This window comes from Carassius carassius, chromosome 15, assembly GCF_963082965.1.
Source record: "Carassius carassius chromosome 15, fCarCar2.1, whole genome shotgun sequence".
NCBI lineage: Eukaryota > Metazoa > Chordata > Actinopteri > Cypriniformes > Cyprinidae > Carassius > Carassius carassius.
Window position 1 is genome coordinate 16,998,388 of NC_081769.1, and position 18,122 is coordinate 17,016,509.

Consider the following 18,122-nt stretch of genomic DNA (forward strand, 5'->3'; position numbering starts at 1 on the left):
TTTTGCGGACCTAACTTAACTTCCGGTAGACTTAATATAATTCCAAATAGAATCAATAACATCAGCCAAGTCCCTCTAGAGTAGATATTTTTTGATAACAAACAAAATATGTTTGCTGCATGGATCAGGCGGACTTAATGAGAATGCAAATCCATTCTTTGCCAATAGGAGATGTTTTAAAGCATAGACATAAAGCGCGAGAAATGGAGGTTTCCCCAGTAACAGCTGTAAACAAAGTACGCTCACACACGCTGCTTTATCAGGCATATAACATGCAAGTCTTCCTTCAGAAAAACAGCGATATAAAAAAACACCTGTGCCTCGTTTTGATATTTAAACATATAAATGTAAGGGATTATTATTATTAAACGTGCAGTACATAACGTTACTCATGTTTATTCAGCGAAGCCTTTTTGAAAATCGATCAGTTTTAAAATTGTGGTGAGTTTCCAAAAATAAATAAATGTATGGGAAACACATCCCGCAGCACAACCACCTGAGCCCTCAGTCTACTCATCGCCTTGACTTTAACCGCGTTTGTAGAAGGCACTGCAGCCAGACCGATATACACAACACAGACCGGAAGTTAACTTAGGTCCAGGCGCGTGCGCCCGATGAAACCGTCTATATGACTATCGCGCTTCTTTTTTTTAAAGAATGTTTTTCAAATGAGTTGACAGTTTGGAATGGACAGTGAACGAGCGGGAACGAGGCTACCTAGTCTTTGCTGGGATTGGCCAGAATTTCTGGCGAATGTATCATAGACGAGCAAGTCATTTAGCCTTCATACAATATCACAAGGTTGCATCCTAGTGCCATGGACTATAACATATCAAAGTGATAACTTGTAGAACAAATGGATGTTGTTGTACACAAAGCAAGGGTCTGCAGACCATTGACACAAAGGTAAGACGCGATAACTTATGTTTATTAAGATTTGCTGGTATTATGGCTAGGTCTTGTGCATTTGCACACAAGGGATCGGCTGTTTTAATTCTTCTCTTGCAATTAATGTTACGTTAGACTTCCTTAGCCACCAACTTAATTAGCTAGTTACGGTTTGCGTTCATACAGCAAGTGTTGGGGGAGATGATTGTTGAGTAGTCAGTATCTTGTTTAATTATTGCTTGAATCTATTGCTGAATTCTGAAATAGTTGTGATGATGATGATGATGATGAGGAATGGATCAAGTTTTAGTCAAAATGCCTGATGTAGATTGGATGGATGCATGTTGTTGTGAATTGAGAGCAGTCAGATCATGGTGTGATAGTCAATAGTGTTCATGTGCTACACGTATTTTTGCTTTTTCAATCTTGATAACATTTGTAGTGCTTAAGTTGTGTTGTGTGTAGATATGGTAAATTGTACTGGGAATTAAATCAAATTATTACATGGCTTGGTTGAATTCCACTGTAGAATGAAGTCTGTTATTTCTTGATAATAACACCGTTGCCATGAAAAACAGAGCGTTGGTATGGACGCGGCAGGATTCTAATCCTAGAGACGGAACTATTTTCTTTAGCGGAAGCAATACAATCGTGTTTAAATCAATAAACTCTTTTTTAAATCAATATTTTGTGTCAAATTATTGATTTATTTGGTGAGTAGCCATGTAATAAGCGGGATAATGTAGAGCGAGGCCCGATTTTGGGTTAGATTTTTTCCCCCGTTTTCAGTGGTTATAACAAAGCAACATGAAAGAGAAATTTGGTAATCATTGTTTAGGTACATTAAACCACGTCATGGCCATGTCATATTGTCAACATGGTACTTATATGATGATATGAAGCAGATTAGTGGGTCATATATCATATGTCTAATGCTTTGTACGGCTTTCTTCTTCATAAAACGAGTCGCACATCATCACATTTTTGTATACATTTTTATTTATTTACATTAATAAGATACAGGACGTCTTTCAAAACATGACCTGCGCGAAAGAGAAAAAAATGCATCATTGTACCCACCACTTCTGAAAATGCACTTCTGAATGCGTCTCTGTCCCCACCACATTTCAAACCAAACTGACGCCCATGGTAATATATAATATTGTAACATATAAGAAAACTACTCTTAAACCACCTTGTAAAGCAAATGGTTGTGATTACTTATTTACTGTAAACTAAGTGCATGAGAAACACTTCTTCAATTTTCAAAGAACAGCTCTGATGTGTGTTGACACGTTCTCAGAAATTTAACCACATCCTCTGGCCTCACTAATATAAATTTAAAAGATTAATACCACCAACTGATTTTACTGTAAAGAGGCTATGATCTTTATTTCAAACAATAACTTTAAAGGCGCAATATGTAATTTTTCTGCTTTAAAAATAGCAGATATCACTATATCTATGTTATATATATTTTTTTGTTGTGTATTTACATTATCCTGACAGTTTCCACGAACTTTAAAATCCGGAGAAAATTATAGTTTAATTAGAAGACACGACACGTTTCTTTATTTCCGTTTTGTCGCCCGTCTCTGGCGTCATGTAAACTTTGACCCCTCTAGTTTATCTAACTTCCTGCGGAACCCGGCGGAACGCCAAATACAAAGGTGAACAGAAGCAAAGACGAGACGTAGAAGAAAAAGTAGTAGCTAGCCTTGATCGAGACTATTATATTTTATATTTATATTCGTATTTATACCTCAATCAATAACTTAGTTATGGATCATGATTATGCTTTGCCTGCACGTTCTGTGAAGCGCAAACGTACGGGTGAAATAAATGACCTGAGAAGGTTTTGGGACGAAGAAGAAACGAGACACGGGTAAATATTGGAGTTGCATTTCCAAGATAGAGAGAGCTTCGTGACAAGCTGAAACTACAGAGAGATGCTTGCATTCTAATAAACAGGTATGCATCCATTCAGCTCACTGTATCTATCCGTATATTTTGTGAAACGATGATGTCTTGTGTAAAACGCAGACGGACTAGCTCTCATGTAGAGTATAATGTAAATCTACATGTGTTCTATATCTAGCTGGATAAAGTAGCTTCAAATGCAGTTCACTATTTTGTTCGATATCATAGTATAAACGTAGCCTAATTATAATTATTAACGAAAGGCAACCGTGTTTTTTTTAACATATATTACTACTAGCTAGATGGAATATTGATTTGATAGGGGTCTGATAATTCATATATCTCTCCGTTCGAAAATACGTGATTGTCAAAATACTAAGGCCGGTGACACACTGGCTGCGTGGCGTCTCTGCTGCATGCCAGAAGCATGGCGGCTGCTGCTGCTGTAGGTGACATAGAGGGAGACCGCCGACAGACCAGGCTCTTGTCTTCATGACAACAATATCTATACATAAATATGTTGAACATAAATATAAAGCCTACTGATAAAGGACACCGTCAACAGTATTGATGGCAAAATAGACTTATGTTTGACAGGTGCAATATTTGAAAATCGATAATTATTTATTTATTTTTTAAATTACATTTGTATCTGAATTTATGTCAACCTATAGACTTTCAAAATGTCATGAATTAATACGTATTTGTGTACAAAATTACATATAAACATATTTTCCTATTATATTTTGCCTGGAAACTCTTCCAACATGCATGCGTGTCGCGTGAAAAATAGGCGTCGGTTCTATTTCTAGCATGCACACGTTTTCCGCGCGACACAAGTCTCACGCAGGCAGTCTGCAAGCTCTAACCTATTAACATGGGAGCCGAATTAAAAACTGACACGCCATGCAGCTGAGACGCCGGCCTCAGTTAAAATGAGTGAGGAATGTGGGGAGCGACAGAGCGTGTTCCAATGAACAACAACTCCAATGAGTCTACGCTCTTTCCCGACGTCATCAAAGTACGTCTCATGTTATTATTTTGATTGAGTGACCCCTGGTGGCCAAAAATTCCATACTGCACGTTTAAAGGTGTCATGAACTGCGCTTTATTATTTTGTAGCTCTCTGAGGTCCACTTATAATGTTATCAAAATGTATATATATATTTTTTAACATCAAAAACATAATTCAGAAGTAATATGCTATTTTCTGTCCTGTTTTTAACCCCTCTCATCAGAGGCCTGCTGGATTGTAGACTGCTATGATTGGCTTGTTTGACAGCCTTCATTCCTCATAGATGGACGCTGCTGTGATTTAGGCTGTGACTGCATGAATACTTGTATCAAACGATCTGTTTAACAGACAAATAGTGACCACGTAATAAAAAGTAACTCACACTTGCGTGAGTATTTAGCTGTTTTTAGGATAACGAGTAAGTTTTGAGATCTGAAACTTACAGGATGTTTTTATAGAACATTGACCTCATATATGTGAAATGTTTTGGTTTCTCAGTTCATGAACCCTTTAAAAGTATTTAAACTCCAAAGTGAGAATTATGTATTGAGCGATGTACATGCCATATCCTCTACAGTGCTTGATTCTTATTCAAGTTCGATTTGAATTTAATTATTTTCTTTTGCAAATTGAGGTTTAGATTCAGCAGTTCCCAATGTCTGCTGTATATAGACACATTTTTGTGTCTCAAAATATACAGACATTAATTTAAGCAAGTCCACTTGTAGATATGACCTGAAATATTTATTCACAAATCTAATCATAACATTGTGTCTCCTGGATTTTGGTAAAGATATGTAGCTCAAGATTGTGGTCTCTTTAGACAAATGACTGACTACTTATATACAGTTTATTAATAGACAGTTCCAAGTTGATAATTTTGGCTTACTTAATATTATTCTTTAGGTTTATTGATGACTTCAGTCCACCACAGAGCAGCAGCATTCTCTCTTTTCGTCTGAACTGTATGTTTCAAGTACAGCTGTAACCTGTGGAAGATTAACATCATTTATCACAGCAAAATATGACATTTGCTCTATATTTCCAATTAAATATGTAAATATATTTATTCGAGTAACCCTCTTTTGCACATAGTCCAAGCAACTCAGGAACAATTTTAAATCCTTTATACTTTATTATTCACTTTTTTATTCTGTTAATGTCATCATTTCTGCAACACGGATGAAATACAGTTAAAATACAGAAACATCCACACAGCTCTACATTTTAACAGTTGCTCATGCAACTGCACTCAGAGCTTCTTGTTTCTAATGCTAATGAAACAAAGGTGGTGTTTCAGATCCGTTACTTGAACCATATCCAATACGTTTGAAACCGTGGAGTGTGATTTTGACAAAACAGTTTTGTAACATATTATCTTCTGGCATTGTGAAATCATGTGGCCTACACATGTCTATGTGGCTAAAGAAACCAGAATAAGGAACTTACTGTAGAACTTGCACAATAGACTTGAAGTATTCATTTAAATCTATGATACGTAAAATAAAAACACATAGCTAAGTATGTATATGTAATATTTTTTCTTTTCACATACAGGACTAAATATGGTGCTTTAAATACAAAAATATGGTGCTTTAAATTCAAAAATACAGTATCTATATGTAATATTGCTCTAAAAAAATAGACCTAAATAGTACTTTTAAAGATGAAGACACTGCTAAATGTAAAAGTTCTTCTTTTCACGTTTCACAGTATATTATAGTTGTTGAGCATGTATGGAATTTCATATTCTTATATGACTTTGGGTGTTTTAAAGAGATTATTTATTTAAGGGGCTGGAGGCTGGTTACTGTGTTTGTACAAACTGACCTCACAGATGCACATGAAAAGGCAAAGAAATAATAAGTGTTACAGCAGTGCAATAGATAAGAAAACCAGAGACATGCCCTGACGTGTAAACAATGAAGTCAAACAGTTCAACAGATTTGCTGTACTTTTATGAAACCGTAAGCCACCATTTAACTTACCTTTGTCCTCATCTGCTCTTTTATGTCTGAAGATGTGGCAAATCTGTTTTAATAACACACACAAAAAAACTTTAATTTTCAGTATCCTATTTATGAAGATTTTAATTGATCTAACAAATGATATAACTCTTTGTGTATACCGTGCTCATATGTATGCACCTCCACATTCCCTAGGAAATACATTTCTTTTTCATGTTTTTTTATTTTTTTTTTTAAGAAAATACACCAAGCCTGATAAAACACTTTCACACTTTAGTTTTGGTATATCACTCTCGGAACATGGTCAGACTTGTGGCTTTGGCTGTAGGGACCAGTGTCAAGTGTTCTTCCGTAGAAACTGTCTAAAAATTGTGCAAACAATACACAAGTCACATTCACAGTGTTTTGTTTGAATATGATTCTTGTGGCCAGTCACATTTAAAGTGTTGCCTTTGAAAGAGAACATGGTTAGCCCTGCAAATCAAAGTCTAAACGTTACAGCCATTGTTTTGCTCAAAAAGGGTTAACAGGATGGTATATTTGAAGGTTTGGTGCAATTCAGAGGTTAACAGTGACTTTTTCAACCAGGTATGCTGAAACATCCAACTCTCTACATTGACACGATGCATTATAGCTTATAGGACTCAAAGACTGACTAAAATCAGAGAAAAAATAGAAACACAATGTCAGGTGTAAAAGTATGCAAATTTTCATTCATTATTTGTAAATGAAATTCATTCTCTGATCTTCCTTATGTTGATTTACATTAGCAATTTTTTTTTTAATCTTATAATTTAGTTTTCCATTTAATAATTTTGGTTTGTGTTGTAATTATGGTTTACCAAAGCATGATTTTTTTTTTCTTATGTGGCAGAAATGGGCTTTCTTATATTTCTAGGATAATAGCTCAAATGACAATGAAATGTATTTTGGTGATCACAGCTGCATCTGCTAAAAAGGCCATTGTTCATATAGGTAACACAAAGTACTTTTCTAAAGGTTTTAAAAGTTAGTAGAAAACTATTGTCATAATGGAAGGGTGTGGAGACCTAAAATAGAGCAAAAGTCCTCACCCCCAAAATCCAACAATTCAACCTTTAGTTTATAGGTCACAGAAACCACTCACCGCTAGTAAAGATTCTCCTCCCCTTCGTCAAGCTTGAGGTGATTTCCAACTTCACTTAGATCTATCAGGAATTGAACATCATTCCCAAGGAAGTGAGACATAGTAACAGGAAGCATCTCCAAAGAAACAGGTGAGAGAGAGAGAAGATCAATTTAAACCATTCTTTCTGTTGCTTAGAAATGTCATTTATGTTTTGCACTAATTAATACATATTTAACATATTAAAATATCTCTTTGATATGACAGCCATCAAATGATAAGTTAGTTTTTATGTACACAGCAAGACAATATAACTGTATTTTTTTGCAACAACATAAGAGTGCAAGTTGTAGTTGTAAATCATTATATTGTATCTTTTTCTATATGTTAGTGATGTCATATCAAACAGAAGCAGTGAGTTCCCAGCGTCAGATGACTGTAAGCAGCTACACTGTCTCTCACTGGAGCTCTGATGTCTGCGACTGTTGTGACGACTGTGGAATCTGTGAGTGTGTGAAGCAGGGAGATTCATTTATGAATGCAAATTCATTTTGCTTAATCTAACAGTAATAGTGATTATAGGTTGAGTAAGTTGTTAAAGGGTTAGTTTACCATACAGGTTGGCATGACATGGGGGTGAGTCAGTTCTAACAAACTATCCCTTTAACCAATTTGCTGAACCTTACAAGCCTTACATGTTAAAATAGTGTGAAATCTGACACTGGTTTACTCCTCAGGTCTGTGTGGGGCATTTATTCCTTGCATTTTGGGATGTAAGGTGGCACAGGACAATGGTGACAGCTGCTGTTTGCCCTTCCTACCTGGTGCTATGATTGCATTGAGAACCAGCATCCGTGACAGATATCGTATTAATGTAGGCCCTGCAATAAAAATCTGTATTGATGTATTGATTATAGCTTATTTCTGCTCTTGATGTTGTAATTTCTGCTGAAATACATTATTTCATTACTTTGATATCAAAGACTAGCACTGCATTGTTGGCTTGTGTCTTTTTTAGGGCTCTGTCTGTGACGACTGGGTGATTATGACCTGCTGTCCGTTCTGTGGACTCTGTCAGATGGCTCGAGAACAGAAGGCAAGAGGCTGATTTAAAAAGAAAATGAAGAGGAGAGAATGGCTAATTTAGATGACTGGGATTGTTGTTGTTTTTACAATATTCCAAAATACCCATGGTTCGTGTGATCCTGCAAATACATGTATGTAATGCTGCATGAAATCAAAGACACAATGTTAGTTATGTGTTACATTGTTACACCTTACATTAAATCAAGATGCATTATGAATCAACTTTTTGCTTTAGTTTGAGTCCTTTCACACTTAAATATCTTCCAACTGCCTACTCCAACCTTACGGCTATAATGATGGTGAGAATGATGATTATTATTATACATTTATTAGTTTAAAGAAAGTATTTAATATTTCTCTGAACAATAAATCAAAACAATTGGATCAGGCTGTGATCCATTGTCTGATCTCATTTTTTCTGGCATGAAACACTTTGGTTCCTCTTTCTATTCCTGTGAAGGGAATGTCCCTGATGTGTTAAAAGAAAGAGAACAACTATGATAGTCGTGCAGCATTATCAGGGACGATTTTATGAAGGTAAGCTATTGAATTACGTTAATTTTAGTTTAAGTTTAAATCTAGAGACAGTATTTAAGCAAAATTGTCAATGTAATAATATGAAATAATGACTTTGTATTGCGAGAAAGTCTTTTTGCCTTTGTATGTACTTGAGTGTCATTATCGTGAAAAAAGGGAAACTTGTTTCAGAGGAGCTTGTCATGCATTTCCATGAAAACCTTCTTCAAAAAAGTCTTTAAATATTTACCATGATTTATAGTTTCAATCCATCATTGTATACTTTACATTTTAAGGATGTAAATAGACAAAAGGGGAAAAGGATTTGAGGAATGGGAAATTGCCAGTTGGGACATTTGAGAATACATTACAGAAGTTTGTTTCTGAGTTAAGTAATTATAGGATGTTTTTGTATATGTTGCCCTGCATATATTTAAATAAACTGGATACTTCTATCATCTTTGAAATGATTTTATAATAAATAAATAAGACATCTTGATGCATTTGTTACATTTAAAGGTCCCCTTCTTCGTGATCCCATGTTTTAAACTTTAGTTAGTGTGTAATGATGTTGGTAGAGTATAAGTAATATCTGTAAAATTCTAAAGCTCAAAGTTCAATGCCAAGCGAGATATTTTATTTAAAAGAATTCGCCTACAAAAAAACGACCCGTTTGGACTACATCCCTCTAGTTCCTGCAGTAATGACGTCACTAAAACAGGTTTTTGACTAACCTCCGCCCACCAGAATACACCAAAAGGGGTGCTTGTTCTTGTTGCGCTCCGACGGAGAAGAGGAAGAGTTGTGTTTGTCGCCATGTCATTGAAACGCTGTTATTTTCATCTCAGAGTCCAATCATCTTTGTTTGGGCTTCCCAGGGACGCTGTACTTCGAGATTAATGGTTACAAATTTATGTTTAACTCGGTTCCCGAAAATTATAATCCACATGTAAAACTATGTGCAGCACATTTTGCTGAGGACAGCTTCGTCATTCTCAATCAGTTTAATGCCGGATTCGCACAAAGATTATTCTTGAAAGATGGAGTAGTTCCCTCTTTGTCTGGAGAAGGCGTTGTTTATGGACCACAACCGGTAAGTGTATTTTATTATTTAAGTTGGTGCGTTTAACAGTTTCTGTAACTTATTACACAAAGGGCAACGCTGTTTAGCTTTGTTAACTAGATGTTAGGGCTGTGCTAAAAAATCGAATGCGATTTTCATGCGCATCTCGTCGGTAAAAACGCTCCTGTGATTATAAGTAAATCTCCAGCATATGCTCCTGCCCACTTGCTTCTCAAAACTACTCCAAAACTAGCCCAATCGCGTTTCCAGGAGGGCCGCGTGCGCTCAGCTGCTGTCGAATCACAACACAGGAACCTCTGGCCCAATCAGAACTCGTCACGTATTTCTGAAGGAGGGACTTCATAGAACAAGGAAGACATCAGCCCGTTTTTATGACAGTGAAAAAAGCGGTATACAGATAGGTGAATTGTGTGAAAAATACTGTTTTTTTGCACGCGAAACATGAACACATGTTATATTGCACACTGTAACCACAATCAAAGCTTCAAAAAAGCATGAAAAATGGGACCTTTAAAGAGGAAATAAATATGTAAGTTTGACTATCAGCATTATGTATGGATTAATATATGAGTTTATTTCCGATTCAAACTGATTATAACCTTGCCCTCTTTTTTTCTAGCAGCTGGCTGTATTAAACTCTTAGTGTTAGGTGCTGCTCATACTGCGTGAAGAACCTCACAGTGTTGGACTTTCATGAAGGCAGTCAATGGGAGTTACATTAAAAAGTGGAATTGAAAAACATGGCAGATTCTGCGTGTCGTGAACTGATCATAAAAGCAATATTCATCTGCCTCCTTGACTTTGCCTTAAGCTACAGTTTCAGGAGTTGCATAAATATCCCTGATTCTAATCATAAAATCTTCAGATGTATTAAATGTCATGAAACAGACATAACTGCAATTGTGAGTGATGTATACCCCACTGCAACAAACCTCACAGTTTCTCGGAATAACATTACACACATTCAAGGCCAAAGCTTTCATCATCTGTCCAAACTGACTTCTCTGGTACTAGATGCTAACCATATTGCTAGCATCCACAAAGATGCTTTTAATAACCTGCAGAAACTCCAGATGTTAAATCTGTCCTGCAATTACATATCTTCTCTCCACCGTGATGTTTTCAGTGACCTACATAACCTCACAGAGCTGCTCCTGGGAAAAAATAATCTCACATATATTGATTTGTTCCTGTTTTCCAATTTGACAAACCTCCAGATTCTTGACCTACGCAGGAACCACCTGAAAAACTTTTCATCTTTGGTTGAGTGTATAACAAACCTGTCCAACTTGAAACAGCTGGACCTTTCTTTTAACAATCTAACCACCCTGCATCACTCCACCCATCTGCCAAACTTGCTTGCCAAACTTTACCTCAGTTATAATAAACTACACAAACTGGGATGTGACAAGTCTTTCCTAAAGTATGTGAAAGTATTAGATCTGTCAGACAACAAATTTCTGTCATCCAAATCTTTTCAGGGCTTGAATCTGAAGAGTATAAAGTACCTGCGCTTGCGCTTTACCAATGTCTCTCTCAACAAGCTTCTTAATTATACCAATATTCAACCAAGGCACATTGACTTCTCTGGTTTGAAACTGAAAAATCATAATCTACCTTTGCTGTGTCTTCACCTGCGAGATCATCAAATACCTAAAATGATACTCCAGAGCAATTCCATAGGATCTCTAAACAAAAGCACATTTTGTAATTGCTCCAGTATCACTGATCTAATGGACCTCTCACGGAATGAGATGAAAACCACAGACTGCTTGCGGTTTCTACACTGTCAGAACCAATTGGAAACTCTCAAGATAGAACATAACCATCTGACCAGTCTAAAGTCCTGCACCAAATTTAATCTCAGCTTGAAAAACCTGAGCTATCGTTACAATCGTATTCTAGAGGTTAGCGCAAATGCCTTCAGTAACACACCAAATTTAACAAACCTCGAGCTAAACATAAACATAATTGCCTATTTGGACCATAAAGCCTTAAGTGGACTCCGACATCTTGTCACACTTCGTCTCGATAACAATCTGTTGAGCGATATCTACAATGACACCTTTGAGGATCTTACCAGCCTGAAAACGCTCAACCTGCGCAACAACCAAATAGCTGTGATTTTCAACTATGCCTTTCAAAATCTGTCAAATCTAATTATTTTAGATTTAGGAGGGAACAAGATCACACAGATAAGGCCACATGCATTTGTTGGGCTGAAAAGCTTGGCCAATCTGTATTTAGACAGAAATCGACTGAAAGAGATAGACAGCACGCTCTTTGGAAAACTTCATGCCACCCTGCAGGTGCTGGATTTACAAGCTAACCACATTCTGTATTTTACAGAACATACATACTCGCCATTTATTAATATGTCCAGGCTCCTTGATTTAAAACTTGATGCACAGGAACCAAACGGCATAAACTTGTTGCCACACGCATTTTTCCGTGGTTTAACTTCTCTCAAAAGTCTTTACCTCACTAACAACCATATCATTGGATTTGGGGCTGAAACATTCGATGACCTGAAAAGCTTGGAGTTCTTAACTCTGGACAACTCATGTGTTGGGATCGCCCAGCTCAAACCTGGTATTTTCAAAAACCTTCGAAAATTAAAGACATTATTTGTTGAGAACATGGGCATTAAATCTTTTTCTAAAGAGGTCTTTGGAAATCTCACAGGAATGAAGCTCCTACATCTCAATCGCAATGCCATGATGTCTTTGGACATCAGTCTACTGGACAACCTGACCAATCTAACATATATCGACATGCGCAGCTGTCCTCTCAGTTGTGGCTGCCAGAATAGTGAACTACAGAACTGGACCATAAGCAGTAAGAGACTCCAGTTTCCTTATCTTTACAGTATTACCTGCCAAGATCATCCAGGCTCATTTTTTCACAACTTCGACACTAATGTGTGTTATTTAGACATAGCACTCTACCTGTTTTCCTCAACATTTACATTCACAATCTTACTGAGCTTGATACCACTTCTCTATGTCAAACTTTACTGGAAATTTAAGTACAGCTACTATGTGTTTTGATCATGGTTTGGAGAACAGTGGCGTCGCTTAAGGGACCAGGAAGAGAATTACAAATATGATGCCTTCATTTCCTACAACTCAGCAGATGAAGACTGGGTAATGGAACAGCTGTTGCCAAACCTTGAGGGTTCCTCTTTTCGGCTCTGCCTGCACCACAGAGATTTCGAGCTGGGCCGTGATATTGTTGACAACATTGTGGCTGCTGTATATGGCAGTCGCAAAACCATCTGTGTGGTCAGTCAGAGCTTCCTTCGCAGCGAATGGTGTTCACTGGAGATCCAGCTGGCCAGCTATCGCCTCTTTCAAGAAATGCAGGATGTGCTTTTGCTGGTCTTTCTGGAACCTATCCCTGAGCGATAACTCTCCACTTATCATCGTATGAGGAAGGTCATGCTCAAAAAGACATATCTGCAGTGGCCTGGGCCAAACTGTTCTGATCCAAACAGTGCAAAAGAGCTGTTCTGGAATCAATTAAAGAGAGCACTCAGAAGCAGCAACACTGAAAGCCAAGAGGAACAGAAGATGAAGGAGCATAATGATCAGAGGAGGCAAGACAAAGAGGGTGCGGACCAGGAGGATAGAGAATATTTTGTCAATCAAACCCCAATAAATAATGAAGTATGTTACCTGATGCCCTGATAACACTGACATATAATTTAATCTGTACAATATAAGAACAAATTTAATGAACTTCAATAAATGTAAATTAAAGGGCTTTCAATTCTGCGGGTTTGCAAACATGGAAAAAATAATAATGGAAAAGATACAAACTCGCCAGAAGCAATTTGGAATTTTTATTAGGAGTTTACTGTAAAAAAATATTTTATATATATATATATATATATATATATATATATATATATTCAACAGATAAAATAACTGAAAAGCTGTGTTCGGTTAACCTTCACAAGAGTATTACACAGCTGAATTCTTACATTTAAATTTACTACAAGATATTTTACCAAATACAAAATGTAAATTGTTAATTTTGTACTGCTTTATTAAAGAATATCACAAGACCATATGCATCTTTTTCTTTATTTACAGAATGCTGAACTAACTGATAAAAGTCAAGTCAAGATAAACAGAATAAATCTGATTTAAAAAAATTTTTTATAATAATAATATTCAAATAAGTAAATAAACAACAAGCATCCGTGCGAATAAACATTTCCCTATTAATAAAAGACAACTAATGTGTGGTGCTATTATTTGTGCAGCACAAAGAGTGATTTGTTTTTAAGAAGTTTCATTCACTCTTAATACCTGTGTTACCAGTATATACAAATACACCAGAGAAATCATGACTGTACATAATCTGAGCACACTGAACCCTCAAATTCAAATCTCAAGGTGATGGTCTTTCAAAAAAAACAAGAAAAAAAAAAACAAGTGTTACTCATACAAAGATAATCTTGGCAAACAGCCTCAAATGTGGCAAACAGCTTTGCTAAAGATAATGGGGAGGGTAAAATACCCTATCTGGTGTGTTTGTCCTGGGACAGTGAGACATACCAAGACAGTCTGACCTGTGCTGGGTGTTAGATGGATGTGGACAGCGAAAAAAAGGCTTGTATTGAAAGCCCTCTGAGAGATAGGATGCTGAGAATGAAAAGGGAGCCCATCTTTCTGTTTCATCCTGAACTTGCTGCTGATGTGACCAGAATCTGGATTCTCCAAAAGACGCTTGCGGTTTTTGTTTTCTGCTCTCATATATGTGATACAAATTCAAATCAAGATCTTTGTCTTCTCTCCACTGTTGAGAGATTATTGAAAGATCTAAATCTATGTTTTTCAAACCTTCCCCTCTGCTCAGTGACTGCTGCTGAGAAAAGGAGTCCACTGTATGATCAACCCAGGTGGGGCTTTTGAGTTTAGGGACGGCATGCTGGGTCAAGTTCTGTTCCTGGTTAAAGAGCTGTCTGCTGCGATGATGCTGAGCTCCGATGCAATCCTGAGACAACCTAGCTGTCCTCCACTGGTCAAACTGCAAAGATTAACCAATCAAATTCACATGCAAATTAGCCATACAATCCTCAACTGCAAGCAGTGAACATTTTTAACCTATGTTATAGTCTACTTTACAACTATTTTAGTATTATTTGGATTTGATTCTTTACTTCGTTACTCACCATTTCAGTGTGTGACTGTTGCGGTTCTTCAAGGGAGAAGAGATTGGATGAGGTCTTCCACTCTTGTATCCTACGTTTCTTGGTGAAAGCTCCTCTTTCCAAGTCCTGCTTAACATCCTGTGTTAAGTAATCTTGATGCATGACACTGTCTAGGATGCAGAAAGGTCGTTTAAAATATCCATCGTAAATGATACCCATCATGCAAATGGCACGCATATTTTTTCTTAATTACAATTCATATTTTTGGAGTGCATTATGTCAAAAATAGGTGATACAATTGTCCTGATCTAGTAATAATAATAATAAAATCCCACAGAGGAGTTTGGCATAATCTGTTATTATTTAAAAACACATTCAAAGTGTGAGAACAATGTATGTTATTACTTTTTACTTGATGGATACAACATGACTTATTTAAAGACATTTCATTTTGATTTATGAATTTGGCAAACACTTTTTATCCAAAATGAATTTACTGTATTTACAGTATACATTTTTTGCATTCAGTGGGAATTGAGCCAATGACCTTGTTTTCATGGTTTTTGTTTAATTTTCAATGTTTTCATGCTCAACTGATTTCTAAAATAATTTTCTTCTATTTGTCTGTAAAAAAATAAAATAAATGTCACACCTGTCCATATCTCCTTGTTCCTGTTGAAGCACCTATCCTCATTCTCCACCATATGGCTAGAAGGTGAACAATTTTCATCTCTCTGTACTGAGGTGAGCTGAGAAGCCATTTGATTCCTATTCAAGAACGAGCGTAGCCTGTGGAGGTTGCGCTCTAACTGGAAACTCTGTCTTTTTTGTAAATCCTGTAGTAGTGCCTCTCTACACTCAGCCAGCAGGGGATGACAAAGGCTTGGCACATTGAGCTCTGAACTCTGGCACAACCGTGTCAGGAGCCTTTTCACTGCTTCCCTACATAACAGTGACATTTGCTCTCCTTGCTCAACATTGTCTCCTACTTGACGAGCCCCAGAGTCCAGGTCAGATGGAGAGGTTAAAGTCTGCGGGTTTTCGAGCATTTGCGTAACTTTCATGTTTGGGAATCCCACCGTTGTAGAGTTTTTCTCAAATCTCTGAATATTGATAAAACCATTTTCTTGGTTTTCTCCATTAGGGGATTTGAGATCGCCTGTTTGTGAAACATCATATGAGTTATTCATATTAGTTTCAAATGGAGTAGAGCATAATTGATAAATCTGTTCATTTTGTGAGAATGACAAAACCACAGTTTCTCTTGGGGGGCTACTCTGACTATCTTGTCTTGTTTTGCTATTAGCATTTTCCTTTCTGCTGTTGGCATTTCTGTCATGCTTCCCATCTTCCCTAGATGGTCCCATAGATACAACACCCCCTCTATTAGTCCGAAAACCACTTGTGTTTATTTCACTAAGCTCTTTTCTTGAGCTTTTCTTCCTCTTCACTTGTGGTGGCGTATTATTTTCTGGTTCCTGTACCTCATCCAGACAGCAGACAGGGACTGAATCAGGTACAGAGGAGGGCAGTGGTGATGTAATGTGCATCACAGACTTATTTCTTTGCTCTTTTCTCTGCTCGTCTCTCTTTATCTGCTCGCTCACCAATCTCTCAATATCTATGGACCTAATCTCATGACTGAAAAGGCCTCGGTTGGAAGTAAGGCGTCCTTCAGTTATGATGCTTGGCTTCTGGGGTATGAATGGCTTAGCGAATGCGCTCTCTTTTCTAGAGCAAGCCAGTGGATGATGTGCTTTCTCACCACCGTCTCTTCTGCTGTGCTGAGAAACTGGGTGATACCTGTTCCTCTCCAGACCTCGAATCTGATTCCTCTCGTTCCTGGTTTTAAGACGCCTCACTTTATGTGACGATTTGCAATGCACATCTGTTCTCGTGCTGCTGGAGCACACTGGTTTGCTGGTGTGGGCAGCATTGGCTGTTTGGCATGAAGACTTGGCTGTGCTACTGTGGCGGTCACTGGATATCTTCGGCAAGTTATGTTTATGTAGAAAACTTTTGTTGGATTGCTGGCTCATCTTCATGTTAAGACTATTAAACAAAAGTTATTAAAATTAAACAAATTAGTCTGTAATGCGTTCATAATTCCGATAAATAGTCTGATTTAACAGTCTAATGTTTATTGTGATTAACTTACACGTAATGTTAACGTAACTTAGACCATATGTGTACGGTAACGTTACCTAGCGTTACAGCATATGGCAACATTTATAAGCAACATACCTCAAATGATCATCATTCTTTGTGTTGAAAGTGAAGTACTTTCTTCATTGTTAAATATAGGTATTTCAAATCTACAAATAACATCGGCATGTAGGTGAAATCCAAAAGCCGTTATGTTTTACCTTTGCGTTGCTTGGCAACGTGCTTCAAAGATAGCCATCAAACGCATATTTCCTCGAAGAAAGGAACTACGGTAAAATGGAATGGCATTAATTAATGTTTGAATGTTTTACGTACATTTGAACCACTGAAACATCAAAAACGAAGGACATTTAATGACCTTTCTCGTCTATAAAGTATAATTTTAAAGGCCGACGGTGCTCGGCGATCTCCCAGTAATGCCTGGCTTGATATTCCAGCTTCCGGGGTTTGGAAGCAGACGCTGGCTGATTGATTGAACACTGAACACGCTTTGGAAACACATTTTGGTAACGATAATCTCCTTTCTTTAGCTAATATGAATCGACATTAGTGTTAACATGTATTAGATATACTTAAATAGGAAATGTATGATGTTACGCATCGTTTTAACGCATTTGCGTAATGTTCCTCTAGATTGAAGGCAGCGTTATCTGCATGCTAAGTGCTACATTAGCCATGTGAGCTGGTTAGTTAAACACATTAAGCGCTACTAAGAAGAACGTTAGAGAACGTTAACTTGTATATATTAACACAAAGATGCCAGATGCTAATAAGATAAGATGCTAATTGTGCACCAGCTTGTTTGTGAGGTTAACTAACGTTACTGCAGTGCAAACTTCACCCAAAAACTGCACCAAACTAGTTCAGCTGGGAATTTTCTTCTGCTTTTTTACTGCATTTGTGGTTGTCATAGGATGTGTACAAAGTACATAAACTAACCACAATACAACTCGTCGAGAAATATTGTGTATGCTTAAAACGCAACGTCGTACTCAAAATGTAAATTAAATATTGTTTGGTCTAATATGAGGATGCATATTTAACGCTATTGGAGACAATGTAACCTTGTATTGTCTGTCCCCAGGAAGTGATGAGTGAAGATTCAAACCCTGCAGCCACACCCACCCCCTGTGAGGACATACAGGGAGATGGCCGATGGATGTCATTGGTGCTTCTTTTGTATAATAATATATTTTACAACCTTAGACTTCCTA

The 18,122-nt window shown here is 37.1% G+C and overlaps 4 protein-coding genes across 6 annotated transcripts in view; 3 read left to right on the forward strand and 1 right to left on the reverse strand.

Moving 5' to 3' along the window:
- The first annotated feature begins 6,888 nt into the window (after positions 1-6,888).
- On the forward strand, positions 6,889-8,203 carry LOC132158313 (cornifelin homolog). Its single transcript, XM_059567674.1, has 4 exons — positions 6,889-7,046; positions 7,287-7,400; positions 7,633-7,769; positions 7,914-8,203. The coding sequence occupies exons 2-4, from the start codon at positions 7,289-7,291 to the stop codon at positions 8,001-8,003; spliced, it is 339 nt and encodes a 112-aa protein (XP_059423657.1). The 5' UTR covers positions 6,889-7,046; positions 7,287-7,288; the 3' UTR covers positions 8,004-8,203.
- Positions 8,204-8,333: 130 nt separating this feature from the next.
- Positions 8,334-13,455, forward strand: tlr21 (toll-like receptor 21). The gene is given in 2 exon segments (XM_059567666.1): positions 8,334-8,518; positions 10,204-13,455. A coding segment is annotated over 1 exon segment (2,949 nt). The 5' UTR covers positions 8,334-8,518; positions 10,204-10,321; the 3' UTR covers positions 13,271-13,455.
- Positions 13,456-13,839: 384 nt separating this feature from the next.
- On the reverse strand, positions 13,840-17,587 carry LOC132158308 (uncharacterized). 2 transcript variants are annotated; one of them, XM_059567669.1, is made up of 5 exons: positions 17,267-17,587; positions 17,109-17,174; positions 15,395-16,794; positions 14,764-14,912; positions 13,840-14,618 (listed from the first exon to the last, which is right to left on the reverse strand). In XM_059567669.1, exons 2-5 carry the CDS (start codon positions 17,153-17,155, stop codon positions 14,082-14,084), a joined length of 2,133 nt encoding a protein of 710 aa, XP_059423652.1. In that variant the 5' UTR covers positions 17,156-17,174; positions 17,267-17,587; the 3' UTR covers positions 13,840-14,081. The 2 variants fall into 2 exon arrangements, with proteins under 2 accessions (XP_059423652.1, XP_059423653.1); XM_059567670.1 differs by lacking the exon at positions 17,267-17,587 and having other exon boundaries at positions 16,987-17,119.
- pafah1b3 (platelet-activating factor acetylhydrolase, isoform Ib, gamma subunit) overlaps positions 17,267-18,122 on the forward strand; it is a 140,099-nt gene continuing 139,243 nt past the window's right edge. For both annotated transcript variants that reach the window (XR_009437681.1, XM_059567672.1), the window contains exons 1-2: positions 17,267-17,414; positions 17,993-18,076. Coding sequence is in view for 1 of the 2 variants with exons in the window: in XM_059567672.1 (XP_059423655.1) it covers positions 17,999-18,076 (78 nt within the window). In the remaining variant the exon portion in view is untranslated. The remainder of the gene's footprint in view (positions 17,415-17,992; positions 18,077-18,122) is intronic.

What these genes read in the sequence shown, in the direction of transcription:
- LOC132158313 (XM_059567674.1), top strand. Translation starts at nt 7,289, where the DNA reads ATGTCATATCAAACAGAAGCAGTGAGTTCCCAGCGTCAGATGACTGTA. An exon ending in TTGTGACGACTGTGGAATCT is followed by an intron (nt 7,401 to 7,632) that starts GTGAGTGTGTGA and finishes TTTACTCCTCAG; the next exon opens with GTCTGTGTGGGGCATTTATT. An exon ending in GTGACAGATATCGTATTAAT is followed by an intron (nt 7,770 to 7,913) that starts GTAGGCCCTGCA and finishes TGTCTTTTTTAG; the next exon opens with GGCTCTGTCTGTGACGACTG.
- LOC132158308 (XM_059567669.1), bottom strand. Translation starts at nt 17,155, where the DNA reads ATGCGTTTGATGGCTATCTTTGAAGCACGTTGCCAAGCAACGCAAAG. An exon ending in GAACAAGGAGATATGGACAG is followed by an intron (nt 14,913 to 15,394) that starts GTGTGACATTTA and finishes TCTGCATCCTAG; the next exon opens with ACAGTGTCATGCATCAAGAT. An exon ending in AACAGTCACACACTGAAATG is followed by an intron (nt 14,619 to 14,763) that starts GTGAGTAACGAA and finishes TAATCTTTGCAG; the next exon opens with TTTGACCAGTGGAGGACAGC.